The sequence below is a fragment of the Aphis gossypii genome, chromosome 2 (assembly GCF_020184175.1).
Source record: "Aphis gossypii isolate Hap1 chromosome 2, ASM2018417v2, whole genome shotgun sequence".
NCBI classification, from domain to species: Eukaryota; Metazoa; Arthropoda; class Insecta; order Hemiptera; family Aphididae; genus Aphis; species Aphis gossypii.
Genome location: NC_065531.1, coordinates 18,249,719 through 18,270,381, shown reverse-complemented (window position 1 = coordinate 18,270,381; position 20,663 = coordinate 18,249,719). Strand labels below are relative to the sequence as shown.

Here is a 20,663-nt window from a genome sequence, read left to right as displayed (position 1 = left end):
GTTTTATAAAAACATCATCAAACAACACATAAAACCGTAGGTAATAATATTATAATAATTATAATAGTCGTGATATGCCGTTAGGAAATTAAAAGTGGTAGAACTCGGACCTTTCGCCACCCGCCGGACACCGGAGTGCACTCGTTGTTGGATTCGTCGGACTTGGCGGCGCAGCCCGGACATGTCATCGAGGTTATTGGGTTAATATATGCGGAAAACGAACGGGTAGGCTGAACGGACAGGAATACCGACGATAACGATTGACTATATTATTATAACAGTTATTATGTTATGTATGGTCGAGTGTGACATTTCGTCCGAATACGCTCTCGGGGTTAATATACGCCGGTATACGCCGAGTATGCCGAAATAGCTCTCTCTCTCTTTCTCTCTCCAAGTATGTACCGAGAACGCAAATGTCATACCTGCACCATTGGTACGTAAGAAACGAAACCGTCGCTGTGGCGTGATATGGAAGACAACCGCATACAAGTGCATTCGTAGATTTCACTGGAATATTGCGATTGTGATTTGTCTGCAGATACTATAATATTAAAATATATAGTTAGGGGTAGTATATTATACAAACAAACGTATCTAAGTATATAATAATTATATATATTTATTTATTTATGTATATTATATGAATGTATAGCAAACAATGCAAACTGTTTAACTAAAATAACTACTTTGAAAAAGTAAAATAAAATAAAATCAAAAACAAAAAAAAAAAAGTTAACAAAATAAAGAAATGTATCGAAAAATATCTTTACGCTTACACTCACGTAAATGTCCCTTAATAAATATCACTTAAATATAATTTTTCCATCTAAAAAAGAATTATACAAAATAATATTTGAGCATTCGGACGTGTTTTACACAAAACCATCACCGTTCACTATAAATTATATCCTTTTGCCGCAAGTACAAAAAAATTTAAGAGCAGTTTTAAATTACTCCGCATAGGCACAATATGTACTTAACGAATGCTTAAGTTGTGATAGTTAAATTTACGGGCTTACAGCACATAATTATTTTCAATTCGTCTTTCTTTCTTTTTTTTCGTTAAATCGTCCATTTATGCACATGTACCTGTATGGGTAACACTGTTCTTAATTTTTTTTTACTTCGCTCTTACTTCATTCGTCCCCTCCATTACAAAATTAAAATATTAAAATTACAATATATAAAGGTACCTACGTATTATTAAATTAATTTCGGTAACCGAAAAAGAGATTATGAAGTTTGCTTTCGACGTAGAAAAAAGGTTAATTTTAAACTTAATATTAAAAGATCAGTTGTAAGACGTTTCTCATTGACAACGATAATAATAGTAATAATAATAATAATATTAATAGTAATGATATCGGTATACTCTGTGGAAAAAATGTGGTACATATAACTATAACATAATGATAACTAAATAAAAATCGGTTTCGCGGGGTCCAGCACATTATCCCGAAACCAACGCTACACACGCGAGTAGTGCGTAATATTTTTCGGTGTACAGAAAATCGAAAAAAAAATCAAAAAAATTAAAAACTAAGCGGTACACAGCAAGCGATGGTAAACGAAAACAATATATTATAAGAGGTTAGTATAAGAATATGATATCATAATAATATAGTTTTTATATAATATAAATAAGAAGTCTCGGAGCAGAAGGGAAGTAGTGGCACACACATTTTGGAGGTGTATATTTGTTTTTTTTTTTTTGGAAGGGGGGGAGGATGAAATAACAATAATAATGAGAACAGTTATATACGCGATTTATGACGAGCATAGACAACAAACGAAGATAACAACAAATATCGATGTAAATCATTCATCGCGATTGTTGCTCAGAAATCGGATTACTGTGTAGCCCTGAGTTATAACAATGACCTATACAAATAAAAATGAAGAGATATACTGCGGACGGATTCTTCTGCTCCGTCATCCGCACAATAATTACGAATAACCGTTGTACAAAATAATTATTGTCGAATGTTAAAAACATTACGTAGTGTGACTTATCATTAGAGTGTTATGACATTTCAAGTTTGTAACCGGAATAATAGATATACCAAATATTATTTGTGTGTGTGTGTGTGTGTGTACATGTGTGTGATAGACGCAGTAAATATTGATTAATGCTCAAAAATGTTGTTTATCCTTCTCTCTTTTCTCCTGCTCCTGCTTCTGATTTTTCGGCAACTATGCGACGGCTATGTTGCCACCCCCGCCGCCTCCGATTTCCAGGGCCTTCAGAAGTTCCGACCCCTGGAGTAGAGCTCCACCAGCCGGAGCGTTCACGTCGTAGTCATGTGCGGTCAGGTCCATCAGCGACGGTATGGAAGTGCTGCCCGGGTCCAACAGGCACGAGACGGCCTTTAGTCTCGACCGGTGCCTCGGCTGCGAATCATTTTTCACCACAGAGTTCTTGCCAACCAACGTTTTTCCCGAGTCATCCTAGACGAGACACAACACAAAAAGTTTAATTATAATTTTCAGTAATAAAACACAAATAATAATCATAAGATAAGGTATTGGAGAAAAAGTGAACGTGAATAAATGTTATTGGCGTTGAGAGAGGGTACAACGTGTCGGTGTATGCTGTATTCTATTCTCTATCAAGACGGCAAAGCGATAACGTGTATTACATGGTTTTTCTCTTTCACTCTATCATTAACCCTTTTTAGTGTATTTTTTCTCAACAGATATATTTATGGTGAGGTGGTTGCGTCTCTCTTTGACATTATTGGTGTCTATGGCTAGTTCGATCGAAATCGTTTTGCTAGCACTCGAAATTTTGTTCGGAAATCGTCTTAGGTGTCTATACTAATGTGAAGTCATAAAATATACAAATATCGTAATTATACATCAGAGTGAATATAGTCTTTTTGGCGACAAATACAATAGTGACATCGTATCAAGTGCTTATAGGAAATTATAAGTATAAAAATTTGAATATCTCTTAACGACGTAGCGTCGTCTATACTCTATAGAACCGTAATATCAGGGTCCAATAACTCAGGAAAGTATAGGTGCCTGAATTTTCAAAAAAATCGTAAATAGGTACAGGCATCAAGTTATTGACACCTACGGATCGGTTTAATTGTTCATTTTTCATATTCATAAAACGTCCGACCAGGTCCCTAATAAATGGTTTTTGTGATAATATTAGTTTTTTGAATTGAAAAATAACGTCGTATAATATCGGTTGGTCACGTGCAACCAAAATATATCATATGATACGCGACGACAATCGCCGATGTTTCAACCATACGTCGCATCATAACGGCGTTTATAAAATCAATGGATTTTACTCTTTATTATCGTACAGAAAAAAAATGATAAATTGTGTGCACTCTGTACATACATATAATCGACACTAAGTCAAAGAGGTACACGGTTTTAGCCACCACCACTGTTACTACTAATGAAAGGATCAAGAGAGCAATAAAAACCAAAAAGTTTTATTCTTTATTATATAAACAAAATTATTTTTAAAACAAAATAAAATATTATCAACTATATTTCATATAGGGTAATTATATATATATATATATATTTATATATATGCATATATGTATAATGAACAAATAATAATAAACAGTAAACAATTCACATTGTCGTCGACAGTTGCACCACCACATGATGGTGACCTGACGTATATAGGTACATAATCATAATAATATAACGTATATTATAATATTATATGGTAGAATGACTAAAAACAAAAATAATACAACCAACTAATAATGTTAGAATATAATATATATATAACATATTATATATATTTGTAATTTTTTTTTCGTTTTTATTTCAACTAAGAATCAACAAATGTGGTGTATTATAATATTATATGTATTGCACGAGTCGTGTATGCTAACTACATTATAAAAACCCTGGCAGAAAACGCGACCCAGGACCACGACGAAAATTGGGCTTGTTTTCTTTCCTCTTCCTCCAAGACGATCTATAAAAGAACGAACACGGATAGTTTTTACCTATACATACGCGGGAGAATAAGGGCACACGAGTAATGCTCTCGAATTATACAATAATACACAATATACACATCAAATCTAAGGTTTGTATCTAAACCGTATCGCTTCACCGTTTAGACGGACAGGTACGGGATCTATCACGCGCACACGCACACGTTTTTTGTATATTATTATGTACAGATTGTAACTATATTGGCGGGAATAAATATCATATTATTATTATGAAAATGTTCAAAATATTCCTCCGGGTACATAATGTATAATATTATATATCATTGCGGCGCAGTCAATAGAGAGGTCCTAGTCCCCCAAATTTTTGTTGAGTTCCTCCCTGATTAAAAATGTAGTACCTACTTGGTACTAAGCATAAAGGTACTTATTGTTTTAAAAAATTATATCACGGAGGTAGGGAACGTTTCAGTTCCACAAAAAAAATGTGGATTATTTGCGCCTTCGATAATATAATATTATATTATATCAACACGTGCGCGCACACGTGCAAGTCCACTATACACGCGATCACTTTGCCGTCACGTTGCGCCGCTGATGCTGTTCGTAAAAACGCGAATGACGCTGTTGGGACGCAACTGACGCGACCGCGGCCGCAGTGGCATTTTTTGACTTGGGTGACGTGAAACACACGTAACCGGCACTCACATCACAACCGCTGACCAGCAGGTTCATCAGCACGCTGTTAGAGGCACCCTGTTTAGCCGTTTCTTCTTGTCTGCACCGTTTCCACGACGACGGGGTCGCAGCTGCAGTGGCATTCGGCCCAGTTCGCTTGACACCGCCAACATTGGCTCGGGCACCTCCTGCTGCCGATCCGTTACAATCCAACTGTTGCTGTTGCTGTGGTTGTTGTTGCCGTAAGGGATTATGTTGGCCGAGGCGCTGATCTGTGAAACAAAATGACAATGTCCCGAAAAAGTTAGCATAACGCCATAAAACCGTAATTGAAAAGTGCGACATTTAAGCCGTGAGTCCATAATTACGTTGTGTGGTTTTCGTTTCATTCTGATAAGACAATGTAGTCATGGAATTATTCACTAATATGATCTACCGCAAAGAGTTAAGCCAAGTTTTAAGACCAAGCTTAAAAGACACACAACGTAACTGTGAACCCGACACTTAATAATATATACTATAAAATTGACAACAAGCACGCCGAACCGCTTACCTGTCGTAGCAATCGTAGGTTCAGACCCAGAGGAACCACCCGAGTTGTACCGCTGGTGTAACATTTTACTGATTGATCCCCATGAGTCACCGCCGTCCATGTGCAGGAGGCTGCCACCGCTGTCAAAATGCTGTTGTCTGCAGGGCAGTGCATCTGTGTCGGTTTTCTGCAGCAACTTGGCCAGACTCGGAGACGGCGGCGCATCTCTGTCCATCGAGTTTTTCCCGACGATATCTTCCGTCGTCGGCACATGCCTAAGCAAAAAAATATACAGACCGATTATAGGACCATGTGCCCGTCGTAAAAGTTATCCCGAACATTATTTAATTATCCCACGTCGCTCACCAGTTGTTGTTTCTGCTGCTGCCGTCGTGGTGATTGGTCGCAGTCGGCGACGGTTTGGGCGAAGGCGACCTGTCACCACTGCCCCACAGAAGGTCGTCCGACAGCAGTGGATATAGGTCGTCTTCGTATAAGGGTATGAACTGATTCTTGAGCGATAAGTCCAGGTCCAAGTCATTGGGACTATTGTCCAGGTCCATGCCCAGCAGCGAGGACATGGTCGGATCGCACAAGTCGGTGACAGCGTGCTGCGACAGTTCGTCGCCGCCGTGGTGGAGGTGATGGTGATGTAGGTGGTGCATTGGCGGCGAAGACCGGGAGGCAGAAGAGTACGCATCGTGCAGAGACGGAGCTGCAGGCAACGAGTCAAACGGTGCCAATGAACAGTCGGTGAGTATGAGGTCATCAAGCACGTCGGACATGAACAAGCCCAAATGCCCGAGACCACAAGTGTCCAGCGGCACGCACACATCACCGGCCGTCGGGGCCAGATGAGTCAAGTCTTCCGGTTCATCTTTGAGCACTGAAAACCACAAAATAACATAAATTGATAAATAATAATAATTATTGAAAATAATAACAAAAATTGATTTAACACGTTGCGTGTACCACATATAATACTTTCAGTGGGACAAATCGTTGTAGCAAAAGCATATTTGTAGAATGAAACTTTCTCTAAAGAACACTTCTGAATAGCGGAAACTTTCAAATGGTGGAAAAATTTTAGTGAACGACAGTGTCCGTTATTTAGATATTTTTTTGCATAATATATAAAAGGAAATCGGCTGTGGTACTCACTGGTTAGTCCCGTGTCGTCATCCGAAAATGTCAGGAATCCCTTGTTCATGTCTTCGGTTCGCGGGGCGAAAATCTTGGACGTAGTGGCTTTCGGGCTCTCCGAGCACGATTCAGGCTTCTTTTTAATGACACTGGCGGTAGATGTGACCGACTGCAATACGGCTCTCGGTTTACCGTCACCGTTCACGTCCAGATAAACTGGTCCATTGCCTGCCGGCAACAAGAACGTGGAAGAGTCCACCAAACACTTGGGCTTAAACACTTTTTCCGTGGACGACGGTTTTTTCGCAGAAGTTACAGGTTGTTGTTTCTGTTGCTGTGGCTGTTGCTTTTGCTTTTGCGGCGATGATGGTTTGTCTTGGATGGCGGGCTTGCAGACTACCGGCGATAGCTGGCACAGTGAATAGATCTCGTCGCCGTGTTCCACGCCACTATAAAAATGCAAACAAATCGAACCATTATAAACAATACACTTGTTTTAGGATTTCAAATACACGCAATATTATATCCATTTTATATTTTATATTTTGTATTTTTTTTTTATTTTACGTTATCGGTTTACATTTTATTTTATTTCGCTCTAATTGTCTTCCTTTTTTTTCTTCTCCTACTTGGCAACCGGCAGTCGACAAGAATGTGCCAATTGGGACGTTTATTTTCGATTGCCATTGCGGTAAGAAGTTCACGGTAAGAAAAGAAAAAAAGAAACGACAGAGGTAACACGAGAGTGCAACGTATATAGGATGTAAATCAGGCGTCCGAAACATGTACATAAGGTATAGCAAAATGTACGTGTGTGTGTATTTATATTGCGACGAAGTGTCTCGCGCACAGCGGATTTCGGTTTGAAGATTTCGGCGAAGCTTTTACAACGGAAAAGTTCAAGGCCGTTCGGTAACCTTATATCTATTCGATGGACCTTTTCGTTATCAGTATAGAAACCTACATAAGTGACGAAGTTTTTATGGCTCTCTTGCCATATATATATTAAATATATATACGAATAATAAACCTGATAATAACATAATCACTATTATATAGTATTATATCAATGTATATAATATTATAATATTTGTGAATTTCACATACCTAATATCGATTTTTGATCGAATTAGCCCATGATTGTTGTATGTTTTTTATTATTATTTCACTAAATTACTAAAAGGAAAATTTATTTTCAAGAAATTTTCACAGATAGTTTTTTTTTCGTTTACATTCATCTACAATTTATTAAATAATGATACATATATCTGAGAGATTCGATTCCCTATACTCATTACGCGATTAATTGGCATTAAAAATAAACGATTTCATTCATATACTTTATGGGAAACCATACCAAGGTTATTTATTTCGCAACAGCTATAATAAAGCTTCAATACGTTAACTAGATATTTTTTATGCCTAAATGCACATTGTAATGCGTGTTTAAGACGTTTAAGTGTATTAAATAATATAATAATAATAGGAATAATCTATGTACGACTGGGTCAATGAACTGTTAACTGCTGACATTTACATGAATAAGAATTGCTAACACAAATTCAAACTATAAAGCTTTCGAATGACGACAATGATGACAAAATATAAGAAACAAGAAATGATTTCACTAATTAACAGAAAATAATTTTACGAGTTTAAATAGCTAAACTACCGGCTTTACAATTCGGACTACATTCCCGCACACACTGCTTCGTCTGAGCTGAGAGCCAAATACCACACATAGAAATGTGTACAATTGGCATATTATAACGAACTTATTACATATGCAAGAGTAGGTGGAAAAATAAAATAAAAATATTGAAAAATAGTTCATGATAATAATAATTTATACAATATAATTTATAAAGTGTAGTTACAATTATAATACATTATAAAAATGATAATTTTATACTAAATTTATTTATTAAATGTTATGTCAGATGAAAATATTAAAAAAGTAAATTAAACAATTATTTTATCTTCTAAATGGTTTGTTTTATTAAGCGTACTGAGTACACTTAATAATGGAACGATGATACCGGTTTAATTATAAAGCATTGTTACGTCATGCCACGAAAATGTTTCCTTTTTATTATTATCGAGTTAGTAGATACGACCAAAAATGGTAAATTAATTGACATTATCCATAAAAAGACACGCGTCTGTGTAAAAATTAAAAAAAAAGAAAACATATAAGAATGTGTACAGAAACTATCACTAGTAACAAAGTGAAAAAAGTAAAATGTTTGTTTGAAAAACCATTCCAACACCATATAAACACATATTACAGTTAAAATTTATTTTAAATTTGGTGAGTGCAAAACAAAATGTAATGAATTTAAATATAAATGTAATTAATAATGTTTTAATTAGATTTACCTCAGAGTAAAACTTATAAAAGTAAAATAGTAATTTTAATTAAAATAATAGTAATAAAAAATTCAATAAAATTAATTTAAACGTTTTTACTGCTAATAGGAATTTAAACTTTAGATCTATTATTAAAAACAAAAGTAAAACAAAACTAATGCTATTCGTTTTAAAAGTGTACGAGAGATCACACGAAACTTAAAAAAAATTAACTGGCAGCTAGCACGCAACTGAATAATATTATTCAAGTCTAGACTAGACCAGTCGACAGCTGTTACACAGAGTGACCACCATTGCGAGCGCTCACCTACCGGCAACGAAATCGTGCAGCGTATAATATGTTTTGATTATCATCGTTTTGTCGAAATTAAACTTGTACAATAATAATAATAATTGAACATTTACGATTCACGTGTTTAGAGAGCTGATAATTCCGTTGTTGTAGTGAATTTATATAGTAATATTATACCTGTCATTACACGTCGATAACTTATGGAGAATAAAATATAATAGTAATAATAATAATAATGATAATGATAATAGAATAACTACAGTAAGTATTGCTAAAAATATTATATAAAAATTGCACACAATAAATTGTTCACATAATAAATTCTAATAAGAACTATAGTTATACTATTTATGAAGCTACCTATGTGTTAGCACCAAGTCACAATATACGCCACGATCCCGATAATAATAAGTACAATATAATATTATAATACACAATGCACTCAAGGTATTTTCGTTTAACAACGCTCAAAATTAAAAAAAAAAATAAGTCACTAGACGTTCACGAGTAACTCGTTACACAGAATAACATTATGTATATTTAAATGATAATTTTACCGAACGATTGAAATGCGTGTAAGTATAGTATGCGTAATGCATGCAATACTGTGTTAAAGGCTTTATTTTATTTTTTAGTCGTACGGAAGATGTTGTAATTACACATGTTGATATAAACATAGACACGTTTTTGTTGCATAATGATTTAAAATAGTCACTTGGAAGAAAAAAATAGCACATCTTATTATGTAAAGCACTTCAAACAATGCCAAAATGGCATATATATACCTATTAAAGCATAAGTAGGTATTTAACCAAACATAGTTATTGTATTTGCCGCAAAACTTTTTGTACAAAATGATTTTTAACGATCCAACGACGAATCACGTCAAAACACGAATCATAATTATTAATTATAATGATATTATTGTACAAAGCTATATTATATTGATCGAACGTTCGGTAACCGGCGTCATAAAAAACCTCCATACTTATAATACTATAGGCATACTTTCTATAAAGTTATAGAGCCATTGAATGTAGGTATATAAATATATACAACATACGGATAGGTGGGAGACAGAAAACATATGTTTTACAAGTATAGACAATATTATATATGCTACTGTAGTTGGCTTAAAACATTCATATTTATAATGACAACGGTATGTCGGCTAGAATTATTTAATTTTTTATTGATTTTGATTATAGTTTTATTATAATTATAATATAATATTAGACCACCCGTCCGCTCAAGTGGACGCATATTGTGGACGTAATAAACGAATAATATGCCTTTGAATGATCAAGGTTCGTTTTTTCTCGTGAGCAAAAAAAAAATATATACATTGATAAAATTAATAACTATTCACGTTTTACATATCATTAATAAGAGTACCTAATCAAATATGAAAACTGGCACAACGGGACGATGACGATGACGACGATACATGCATCACACTGTTATATTTTAATATAATATGTGTTTACATAATTGTTTTTTTTTTCTCGATTTTTTTTTTTTTTTTAGTTACCGGTCCTGATCCAGGCGCAGTCAGTTTCGAATATAATATTTAAATGAAGCCCACGGTGTTTCAAGACATGCAGTAGTCTTAAAATAGCGAAGCGAGTATTTTAGTAAACAAATCCAGTTCCGAAATTATAATATCTCTACTTTATATAACCTCTCACTCTCACTTAATGGCGACGTTTGACACGATAATAAATGAGGTATAGAAAAAACAACAAAAATATTGGATGAAGATATTCTTGAATAATCGGCTATTCGAATTTTTTTTTTTTGCATAGCAAATACATGGAATGTACCTCCGAATCCTATGAAATATCAATATAGCGTTATATTAATAATGACGGTTATTCCATTCTCATTTCTTTCTCTTTAAGTGTATGCTGTTGCATTCCGATATAAAGTGCATCAAACAGAATATTATTAATAAAATTATGATGATCACTAATTTAGGTCAATGGACATTTATTAAAAGATTATTTACTCGATACAGTCGTCCTAAAAAAAAATCATCAACAAAAAATCCAAACAAAATATATACGTATATTGTATACACTATACATATTACATTTTAGCGATGGATTTCTGGATTTTTTTGTGCCGATGGAGCGACACATCAGAATTATTTTATTCGGCACAAAAATGATTTTCAATCTTTGCGTGCCTGAAACTAAACTATATGTATCTAATAACACGTGAATAAATTAAAACATTCGGTGACTGCGCATTAGTTTGTAAAAGACACATCGACTGAATTATACTACAATATATAGGTGTGTACCACCGACTCCACGTCGAAATAATTACAACTTTGTGAATACATTATACAATATATGTTTCTAGGTCGTCTGGATAATGTGGTGTCAGCTTCACACGTTTTTTTCCTTTCGGGAATAGTGATAATAAATAATAATTAATAATTTAAAATCCTTCGGAGCGAACACGATTTTCGTGTATTTTCGTCATATAATACCAACTCGATTCCAAAATGGCTGCAGTGAAACGCGCAACAACCAAGACTGGATCTGAACCAAGGGTTGCCCTGCAGGTTTAAGATGACGTTAAACTACTAATAATTAATAAATACACAATGTTATTATGTTAACTGATTAATAAAAATAACGCGTATCGATAGTTTTACTTTTTTTCGGTTGTATAATAAGATATCACAGCAGTAAAATAATTTTCAAAACAAGACGTTCTGTACATATAATGTTATAACTGAAATATACGTCATAGTTTTTTTTTTTTTTTTACTTTCCTATTGCTTAGCTGTAATAGTAATTAAAATAAAAGTCTTTTAGGTTGTAGTTATAAAAAAACGATATTATAAAACGAGTAAAATAAGAATAAAATAATTAATATATTATTATATAATGGCATAATGCGCAAACTACGATCAGTTTACGATTTATCACATTAGATGTATATATATATACACATACATATTGTTAATCTATTACATTTATCATATAATAAATGTACCGGTAAAAATATAAACAACATATCAGCAATTGGATTTAACATTAGTAAAGTTAACATACATAATATAATTTATATAAGTCTAAAATATTATTGTTAAAGAGGAAAAAAATGATTTACAAACAGATAACAATATTATATTATTATATTATCAAAGATTTATGATTTTTTTTAATGAACGTATGAACCTAAATAATATAGAAAACATTTAAAGTAAATTAGAAAACCTTTGAATAAATAATAAAATCAGTTTTAGTATTTCTATATTAAATTAGGTAGCTTGTAATAGTGTTATCAAAATATAACGGTTTTTGAACCCAAATATACCAATCAATTTCAACTTTATCAAACGATTATAAATGAACATTATTTGTTTATTTAATAAAATAAACCATAATAATTATATTTAAGTTTGTAGTCTTAAAACGAATAGTATGGTTATTAATTAAAAACTGTGTAACTTAGATACAATTTATGCAGGAAAAACATTAAAATTTTCCTAGATAATGCTGAAAACGGATTTTTAATAATTATTTACACTAAAATATGTCGATTAATTAATAATAAGTGCCTATAATATTAAATATTTAAATCCGATTTAATGGAATTTATTATGTATATAGGATTTGTGTCAAGAGCGACGACGCTAAAATTGAAAAACCTACATACAGGAATATGTGAAACTGGAAATTTTTAAGCTTACGTCATAGCACACTTATTCCACCAACTTCTTCTACAGACTACAGAGTGAACATGAAAATACGAATAGGCTTAATGCTTAGAGACATTACACTAGAGTAATTAGTAGATACTATAGGTACTAAAAAAATGCACGTAAACAACAACATATTCTCGGCAAAAATATTTTCTTTTCTGACCTGCGTCCAAAATATTTAGTTTTATTTGTATTGGCTACGGTCTGCTCCAATATATATATTATATATATAAGTATATTGGCGTCGTCGAATATGTGTAATAAAATGGATGTGCGCACGATCCTGATTTATTGTTTCGCGGTATAATATAAAACGTTCAATCAACTCCTCACTGATTTTAGTTCAGTGACTTTACTGACCACGCTCGTTGACGCTACGATTTAAATCTTTTATTATTATTAATGTCGCCTAAAGAAACTATAAATTAATTCATTCTATAATAGTATATAAATATAGATAGAGAGAGAAAGAGAGAGAGAGAGAGAGAAGAGAGAGAGAGAGAAGAGGGAGAAAGAGAGATACACGATAACCTAGCTAATTAATCTTATTTTTAATATTGATCACGAAACGTGATATTTATCAAAAAAAATATTGATTACAATAAATAATTATTATACAATAATTATAAATATAGATTTTAACCAAATATAATACAAAATCTGTGTAATCATTAAATCCATAAATCAACCGATTTTACAAAAAACAAAAAAAAATTTGAAAGTTAAGAAATCAAATACAACTGTGACAATCTGTGACAATTTTTAAAAAAAATATACGACTTTTCATAAACGTTAAGCCGAAGACATACTATGCTGATTATAGATGTTAATAATTATGCAAGAGAACCACAACACTATTTAAACCTAGTATCGTATAAATTATCATAAAAAAAACCTGCCGGTCTACTGGGAAAGAAAAATATTTCGTTTTGTAACGATACCGACAACGTCCCAACTACGTAAAAACTTTCAAATATAGGAGGTATCGATTGTTAAATTCCATATTAGATTCTATATTTGTATGTCATATTTGAGTCAAAACAATAATAAAAATGAGTACGGTGTCTATTTATAATACAAACTCATTGCTGCAGTATATATTATCTACAAATGAAAGGATTATTGTAACTGAATTAAAATCAAATCATTAAAGTTTTAAGTAAACGAAAAATAATACCACTAAAACATATATTCAATTTGTTATCTTTTTATATGATATATAATATATATATTATATTTATTTAAACATGTATACAGAATAATTTTGAATTAGGTATATTTGCAAAAATAGAACACATCTTGTCATATTGTACTATTTAATTAACATTTTTATCATTTTTTTCTTTACATTTTAATATATTTTTAGGTAGGTACACGTAAGAGTACCATAAATGAATGATTTATGCATTTTGATTCGTTGACGTACCGAATAGAATTAATTAGGCAACAGGTAATTATTCCTTTGTTTCAAATTACTAAGTTACTTATACCTATATATCATGACCATTAAGTACAATATAGTAATATAGTTATCATGAATGAAACATATTATATACATTTGTGTGTGTGTGTGTGTGTGTGTGTGGTGTGTGTGTGTGTGTGTGTGTGTGTATGAGTATAGTTGACACTACAATAAATTGCAGTTTTGATCTATCACAAATAAAAGTATAGCAATATAGGTAATAAAACCATGTATTGTGCTGTAAAAAATAACGAATATTGTAGTTTGATAAATATAAAATAAAATATACAACTTTAATTTATTTTATTAATTTACTTAGCCAAGTATATCCTATAGATATAATAATTGTTTTAGATACGAACGCTGATGAGATATAGAATACTATCGTCTGTCCTTGATGGCCTAAATTTATTTCCATTAGTATTGAATTAATACCTACCTCAAGTTACCTATATATTTTATCTACTAGCTTGTTATACTTCGTCAATAGTATACATAAAATAAACAAATTTCAGTTGTGTTGTTTTACATAATTTCAATACTGAATATTCATTATCTTTTGAACATTATGTTTCTGTAATTTACTGTGTATACATTCAGCACATAATTAATAAAATCAATCCACCAAAAAAAAAAAAAAGAAAAGAAAAAATGAAAGAAAAGAAAAAAGTTAGGTAATTGACCCAAGATAAGTTTTTTAGTTTGTTTTTATACATATTAGTGTATACGATTATATACATTTTGTTAAGGCTAAATTAATTATTTCAAGTATGTTACCTTATTCTTAATTGAGTATGCATATTATACAATTATAATTTATTAATATGAAGTGAAAAAATACTGCACATGCAGAGGTACCTGCAAATTAAATTTATCATTATCTTATATTTAAGCTTAAGACATTTATGACATTTATTGTAAATAAAATTTGAAGCTTTACTTAAATTAAAATTTATATTCAATTTTAAACAAATTATTATTTGTTTACTGAATATGCAATAAAATAATTTAAATAGAAAATAATGATTATAGAATTAAATTAAATATTAACTAGTTTTTATTTAATAATATCAAATGATTAAAATTTAAAAATAAGTATTTTACTTATTTAATTTTCAATTATGGTTTTAAAAATAAGAATATTTATAACTATTGAATATTTGATAAATAAAGTAAGCAATCAATAAAAAAACATGTAATATGTAAATTATTATAATATATAATAGGTACATGTAAACTTCTGTAAATCTCATACCAACACAATTTCTATACTACTTTTTTGTTACTCTTATAATCTGTTAAATTGGCTTTTATTAACTAAAAAATTGTAAAACATCATAAACAATTATAACGTCACAATTGGCACACAATTAAACAACATTATTCTTAAATATAAAACAATACTCAAACAACGTGTACCTACCACCTTAACGTAAACATCAAAATTAAAAAAAATTGTACATAATATTGTATTATGCATTTTAACAAGGTTAAAATATTTTCTTACTAGAATTATGAATGAACTTTATGACCAAATAATATAAGATGTAAATACAACGTTATGGGTTTATACTTGAATTTTATTGTTCTATCGTAAACTTAATATTCGAGCTCAGAAGAATTGCCAACAGTTAAGTATATATTATATGTTGAGGTACAAACTTAAAAATAATATATAGTTTACGTATGTTTATTGTTTGTCCAAAAAATGTTTCTAGTGTAGGTTATACACTAGAATTACCAATAGATACCTATTGGTCCTATTGTTATAATATTTTTTTAATTTAAGCACAATAATTTTTTTATTCAGTCATAACCCTATACAACTGGCAAAGGTTTGAAAATAATTTATTATACAATTTTGTTCGGTTCAATCTATTACCTGCCGGCTGCCACACGATATGGACGGGAATAGTATTAAAATAACGATACTGTAAGAAAAGGTAAACAACGCGTATATAGGTAAAAAAAATTTCAAAAAATTGTAAAGAGTAGCAGTGGTAAGAAGAGTTACTCAAGGCAAGAGTGTGGCCTTGTTTTGATTGTTGGAGAAAATTTTTACAAAGCGGGCCGCTAATTTTAGAATCGTTCAGAAATAGAGTTATACATCGACCGCGACGTCACTATACCGTAGACTATATTATACTATACTATGCGGACAAGTCACAATCGTGAAAAAAAACGCTCAAGCATTAATTTATGGCTTGTGAGTCGTTATATTTTCTATAGCAATAAATCTCGCAGTAAATTAAATTTTCACCACTCATCAATAAATATAATAGATGTATATAGTTTCGGAAATGTTTCGGCACAACGTTGTTATCTCTAAAACGACCATTATTAACGTGGTACAACGTATAGGTGTATTATTTTATTAAGATATAAGTGCGCCGTCAGTAGTATTCAGTCGGAAAATTTAGATAAATCGGCGAATGTACGCATACTCATGATACCTATATCTCATCTACCTAACCAGTTAGCTAATTTACACGAACCTATGTAATTTATATATTTTATAGTATACGACGCAAATAACGAGGGCCGAGTAAATAACATTTTACACCTCTGATGACGCCGGCGCAGCGTTCAGAATAAAACATCATCAACGCATATTATTAAATTATGATTTGAATTTTATTTTTCCGTATAATAAAATTATAGTGTTATTGTGAGTACATCACGGTGATATACACGACCTATACTTTTATAAGTACCTATACCTTTACATGTTATTACATTATACCTATAAGCTAAATTATACAATATAATATATTTCATATAATGAAACGCATATACTGAACAAATGATTAAGAAATAATAAATATGGTGTATATTTTTTTACAACAAAAAAATCGTTTGGATCTCACTAAATATCTATTCAACACAATACAGTTATATTATTATCTTATCTTAAGAAAATCACCTAGTTAGCCTTTAACATAACAAAATTATGAAAGATTTTAAACCTGCGAACGTTATCTCCAGTGAGCAGTGATAGGTATATATTATATCATAGCTCTATCATATATTATGAGTATATGGGTTCAACTTTTAGCTGACCCGTCGAACTATGATGTTCATTAAAACATAATTAATTTATGTGCTAAAAATATATTCACAGTTCATGTTCATGGAGGTAAAACAACAAAACTGCAAGAGAAACACGTCTGGACTTGGTTGCAATAAGTCAGTAAATAAGCGTATACATCATCATGTTCATTAATAGCCGTACTATAGCAATACTGTTAATGTGTAATAAAAATACATTCGAGTTTTTAAAATCAATAATAACCACATTAAACTGTTTAAACTAGAAGGGTCAATCAAAAGTCCAAGTGTATATCATTTTGCAACGATTATATATCGTACAAGATGTAAAACAATATTAAAAAGTTAAAACACTGTTTTAAATTTATATTATTTCGTAGTAGATAATATAAAAATTATAAGAAAGCATAAATAAGTATAATTTCTTTCTCTGTCTTACACTTGAGTGTCTATTCTAGTTAAAACTTCTCATCGTAATTCACTTATTGTAATTACATAATTGAAATTAAAATATTTTAACCTAATAAAACAATATCACAAAGAATAACATAATATGTGTATTTGCAAAAGCTAAGTAAAAATTTTTAAAAAGGTACTAATAATTATAAATAACCAAAAACTTAAAAAAAAAAAAAAAATGCTAAAACCTTACTTAAAAATTAAAATATTAAAAAAAAGTTTGGATAAATCACAGATAACATATTATATAATAATATTGTTATAATAAGTGATGATCCACATTAATTTAAACAATGTAATAATTAATGAGTAATATATAATATGGAGAAGTTTGTACTCTATTCTACGTGTATAAGATAGAGAATTTTTTTTACTAATGCGCCATCGAAAAATTATAAATGAAAAAATAATAAAAAACGAAAATGACAAGAACAAAAACAATTTAAAAATGTATCATCTAATTGTGTAGACACATTAAGTGTATTATAACTATTTTAACTGTAAAAAATACTAATGCCTAAGAGCAAAAACTTAAAAAAAAGTCACATCAAATATAAATTTATTTTTGATATTTTAAAAATAGAGCAATAGTATAAAACAATACTTTTATACTTTTACAGCCATACGTATCAAAACATAGTAAAATCAACAATTATATTTGTTTTTCTCACCGGAGTAATACAGAAACCCAAATATTATATAATCTTAACAAGGTTCAAAAATAAACAATAAATATGTGTGTAATATCAAATGATAACCACAGTAGTATATTTTTTTAGGTGTTAAGTTAAACCAATGTAGTAAGAATTTTAAAAGATAAAGCTTAACTTATATACATAAAACTGTTAAGGGTAGGGAAGGAAATTCAAAAATGTACGAAACATGTTTATGAAAAAAAAAAAATATATATATATATATATGTATGATTAAGACTTAAAGAAAATTAGGTTAAAACAAAACTAAGCTATTTAAGTTATTAAAAAATCTGTTGATAAAGTAAATTCATTTATAACAATTAATAATCAACTATACGTTCTTCGTGGAGATAACTCTAAAATCATTAGAAATATTAGATGAATATTAATAAACAAAATGATAAAAATAAACGAGAATAAATTAGAATAATAAGATAATACAAATCATTTCTGAATATTGAGTTGGATCATTAAAAAAAAGAAAGTTTTATTTTTTTTAACTATTAATTTAAAGTTGGAATTTTATAATTAATAATAAAACGAGGAAATAGGTGGACTTTACTAAACTAGTATGTGATTATATTTGTATAGAATTTTCATTTAATTTTATAGATAACTTGATTTTATTATTATGGTCATTATATTCATATTTTCCAATATTAAGTTTGTAATATGTATTAATTTTAATATTAAAAGAAAACCTGAAAAAAAAGTGTATAGAAATTTAATATTGGTTAAATTCGCATAATATACCTATCGTAGGCACAAGTATTTAAGTTGTCTAGTAAAATTTATTTTATAACAATTAACCCTACATATATGATGAATATGTGTAACTATTTAAAATAATATCGGTGTGTATAAACGTTAAGTAATATTCAATAAATATACATTTTTATACACACACACTAGACAATTTTAGTTCTAAAAATCAAAAAAGATATTGATGCATTAGATATAATTTTATCATCAACCAAATCTATACGAAGTTAAAAACTATTGAAAATATATAATAAATAAAAATCACACTTAACATTTAATGTAAACTTTTAATGAATAACTTATCATAAATTAGTTAATACCTATATGCTATGAAAAAGTAACCAAAATTTTAAATACTTTATTTATACACTAATGTTACAAAAACTTAATCATCTACTATGGACTGTTATAAGTCCAACCATATTCAAGTGTGTGCCACTATAGGAAGGCATTTATTTTTGAACAGCTATACGCTGCAGATTTCACAAATGAGTTAAACGTATTAAAAAATAATATTACTGTAATACAGGACACAGGTACAATCTAAAACATTTTATATAATAAGACAATATATAGTTAAAATTATGAATGAAAAAAATGTTTTAAATACCCGTATATTTTTTAATAATTATTATTTATTGTATTATAGAAAAAATTAATTTTGTTAATGAACATTGTTATAATTGTATTGTGTTTGAAGTGGAACATAAAAATTTGGTTTAAAAAAAGTAATACGCCAAACAAATATATTAGTCATCGATAAATTAAATATTACTATATTTACTATTTTAAGAGTAAATTATTTTAAGAAATAACTATTAACAAAATTCATATTACACTAATAAGTAATAATGACCTTTAATAATCCTCATGTAAATTATTCAATACTTATACCTATATAAAAGCAAAAATTTTTGTATGAAACGTGTAGTCTAAAAAATTACGTCCATTTTACAACGTCGAAATATATTATGAATAAATCATATTAAATTGTACATATGTATTATTTACTATTTAAGGTTTCTGTATTACGTACATAAAATGAATATTGTTATGTCCTCATCCGTTCATTCGAACTTCCGTTGCTATGGTCACAAAATACTATTGTTGGTTTTCTTTTAAACATTATTTTATGATATTTTGTTCATCTAAAGTATTATTCTTATAAACGTATCATTCTTTCTAATAAAATGTCTTATTGACATTAAATAAATAAAATATTCTAATACTATTTCATACAACAATATTATGTCATATAAAATATAATAAAGATAGCAGCCAATAATAAATAATCACGTGTTTTACTTAGATGTGACGATACGTTTTATTTATGTAAATTTGAACATAAAATATCAAATTCGATTAGGCAATATATACATTTTACAATTCATTTCAAACTCATAAATTATATTAAGGTATAGTAGGTACACTCATAGAAACTATATAGGAACTCGATGTGTTTGTAGACTATGAGCATTTTTGATGTGGTATTATTATTTACTTTAAACAAAATACACCCATTTTATGTAATAAATATGTACAAAATTCGTCGTGTTTCCT

The 20,663-nt window shown here is 30.0% G+C and overlaps 1 protein-coding gene and 1 long non-coding RNA gene across 3 annotated transcripts in view; one reads left to right on the top strand and one right to left on the bottom strand.

The window, feature by feature from the left end:
• Positions 1-598: 598 nt before the first annotated feature.
• Positions 599-20,663, bottom strand: part of LOC114121136 (hypoxia-inducible factor 1-alpha-like) — a 45,612-nt gene continuing 25,547 nt past the window's right edge. The window contains exons 8-12 of the mRNA XM_027983310.2: positions 6,313-6,743; positions 5,518-6,037; positions 5,173-5,426; positions 4,650-4,891; positions 599-2,451 (exon numbers count right to left, since the gene is read on the bottom strand). Of these exons, the coding sequence (XP_027839111.2) occupies positions 2,197-2,451; positions 4,650-4,891; positions 5,173-5,426; positions 5,518-6,037; positions 6,313-6,743 (1,702 nt within the window). The 3' untranslated portion in view covers positions 599-2,196. The remainder of the gene's footprint in view (positions 2,452-4,649; positions 4,892-5,172; positions 5,427-5,517; positions 6,038-6,312; positions 6,744-20,663) is intronic.
• Positions 10,165-11,023, top strand: LOC126550337 (uncharacterized). 2 transcript variants are annotated; one of them, XR_007604403.1, is made up of 5 exons: positions 10,165-10,263; positions 10,347-10,415; positions 10,484-10,683; positions 10,762-10,858; positions 10,934-11,023. It is a non-coding gene; the product is annotated as an uncharacterized LOC126550337 (long non-coding RNA). The 2 variants fall into 2 exon arrangements; XR_007604404.1 differs by having other exon boundaries at positions 10,199-10,277.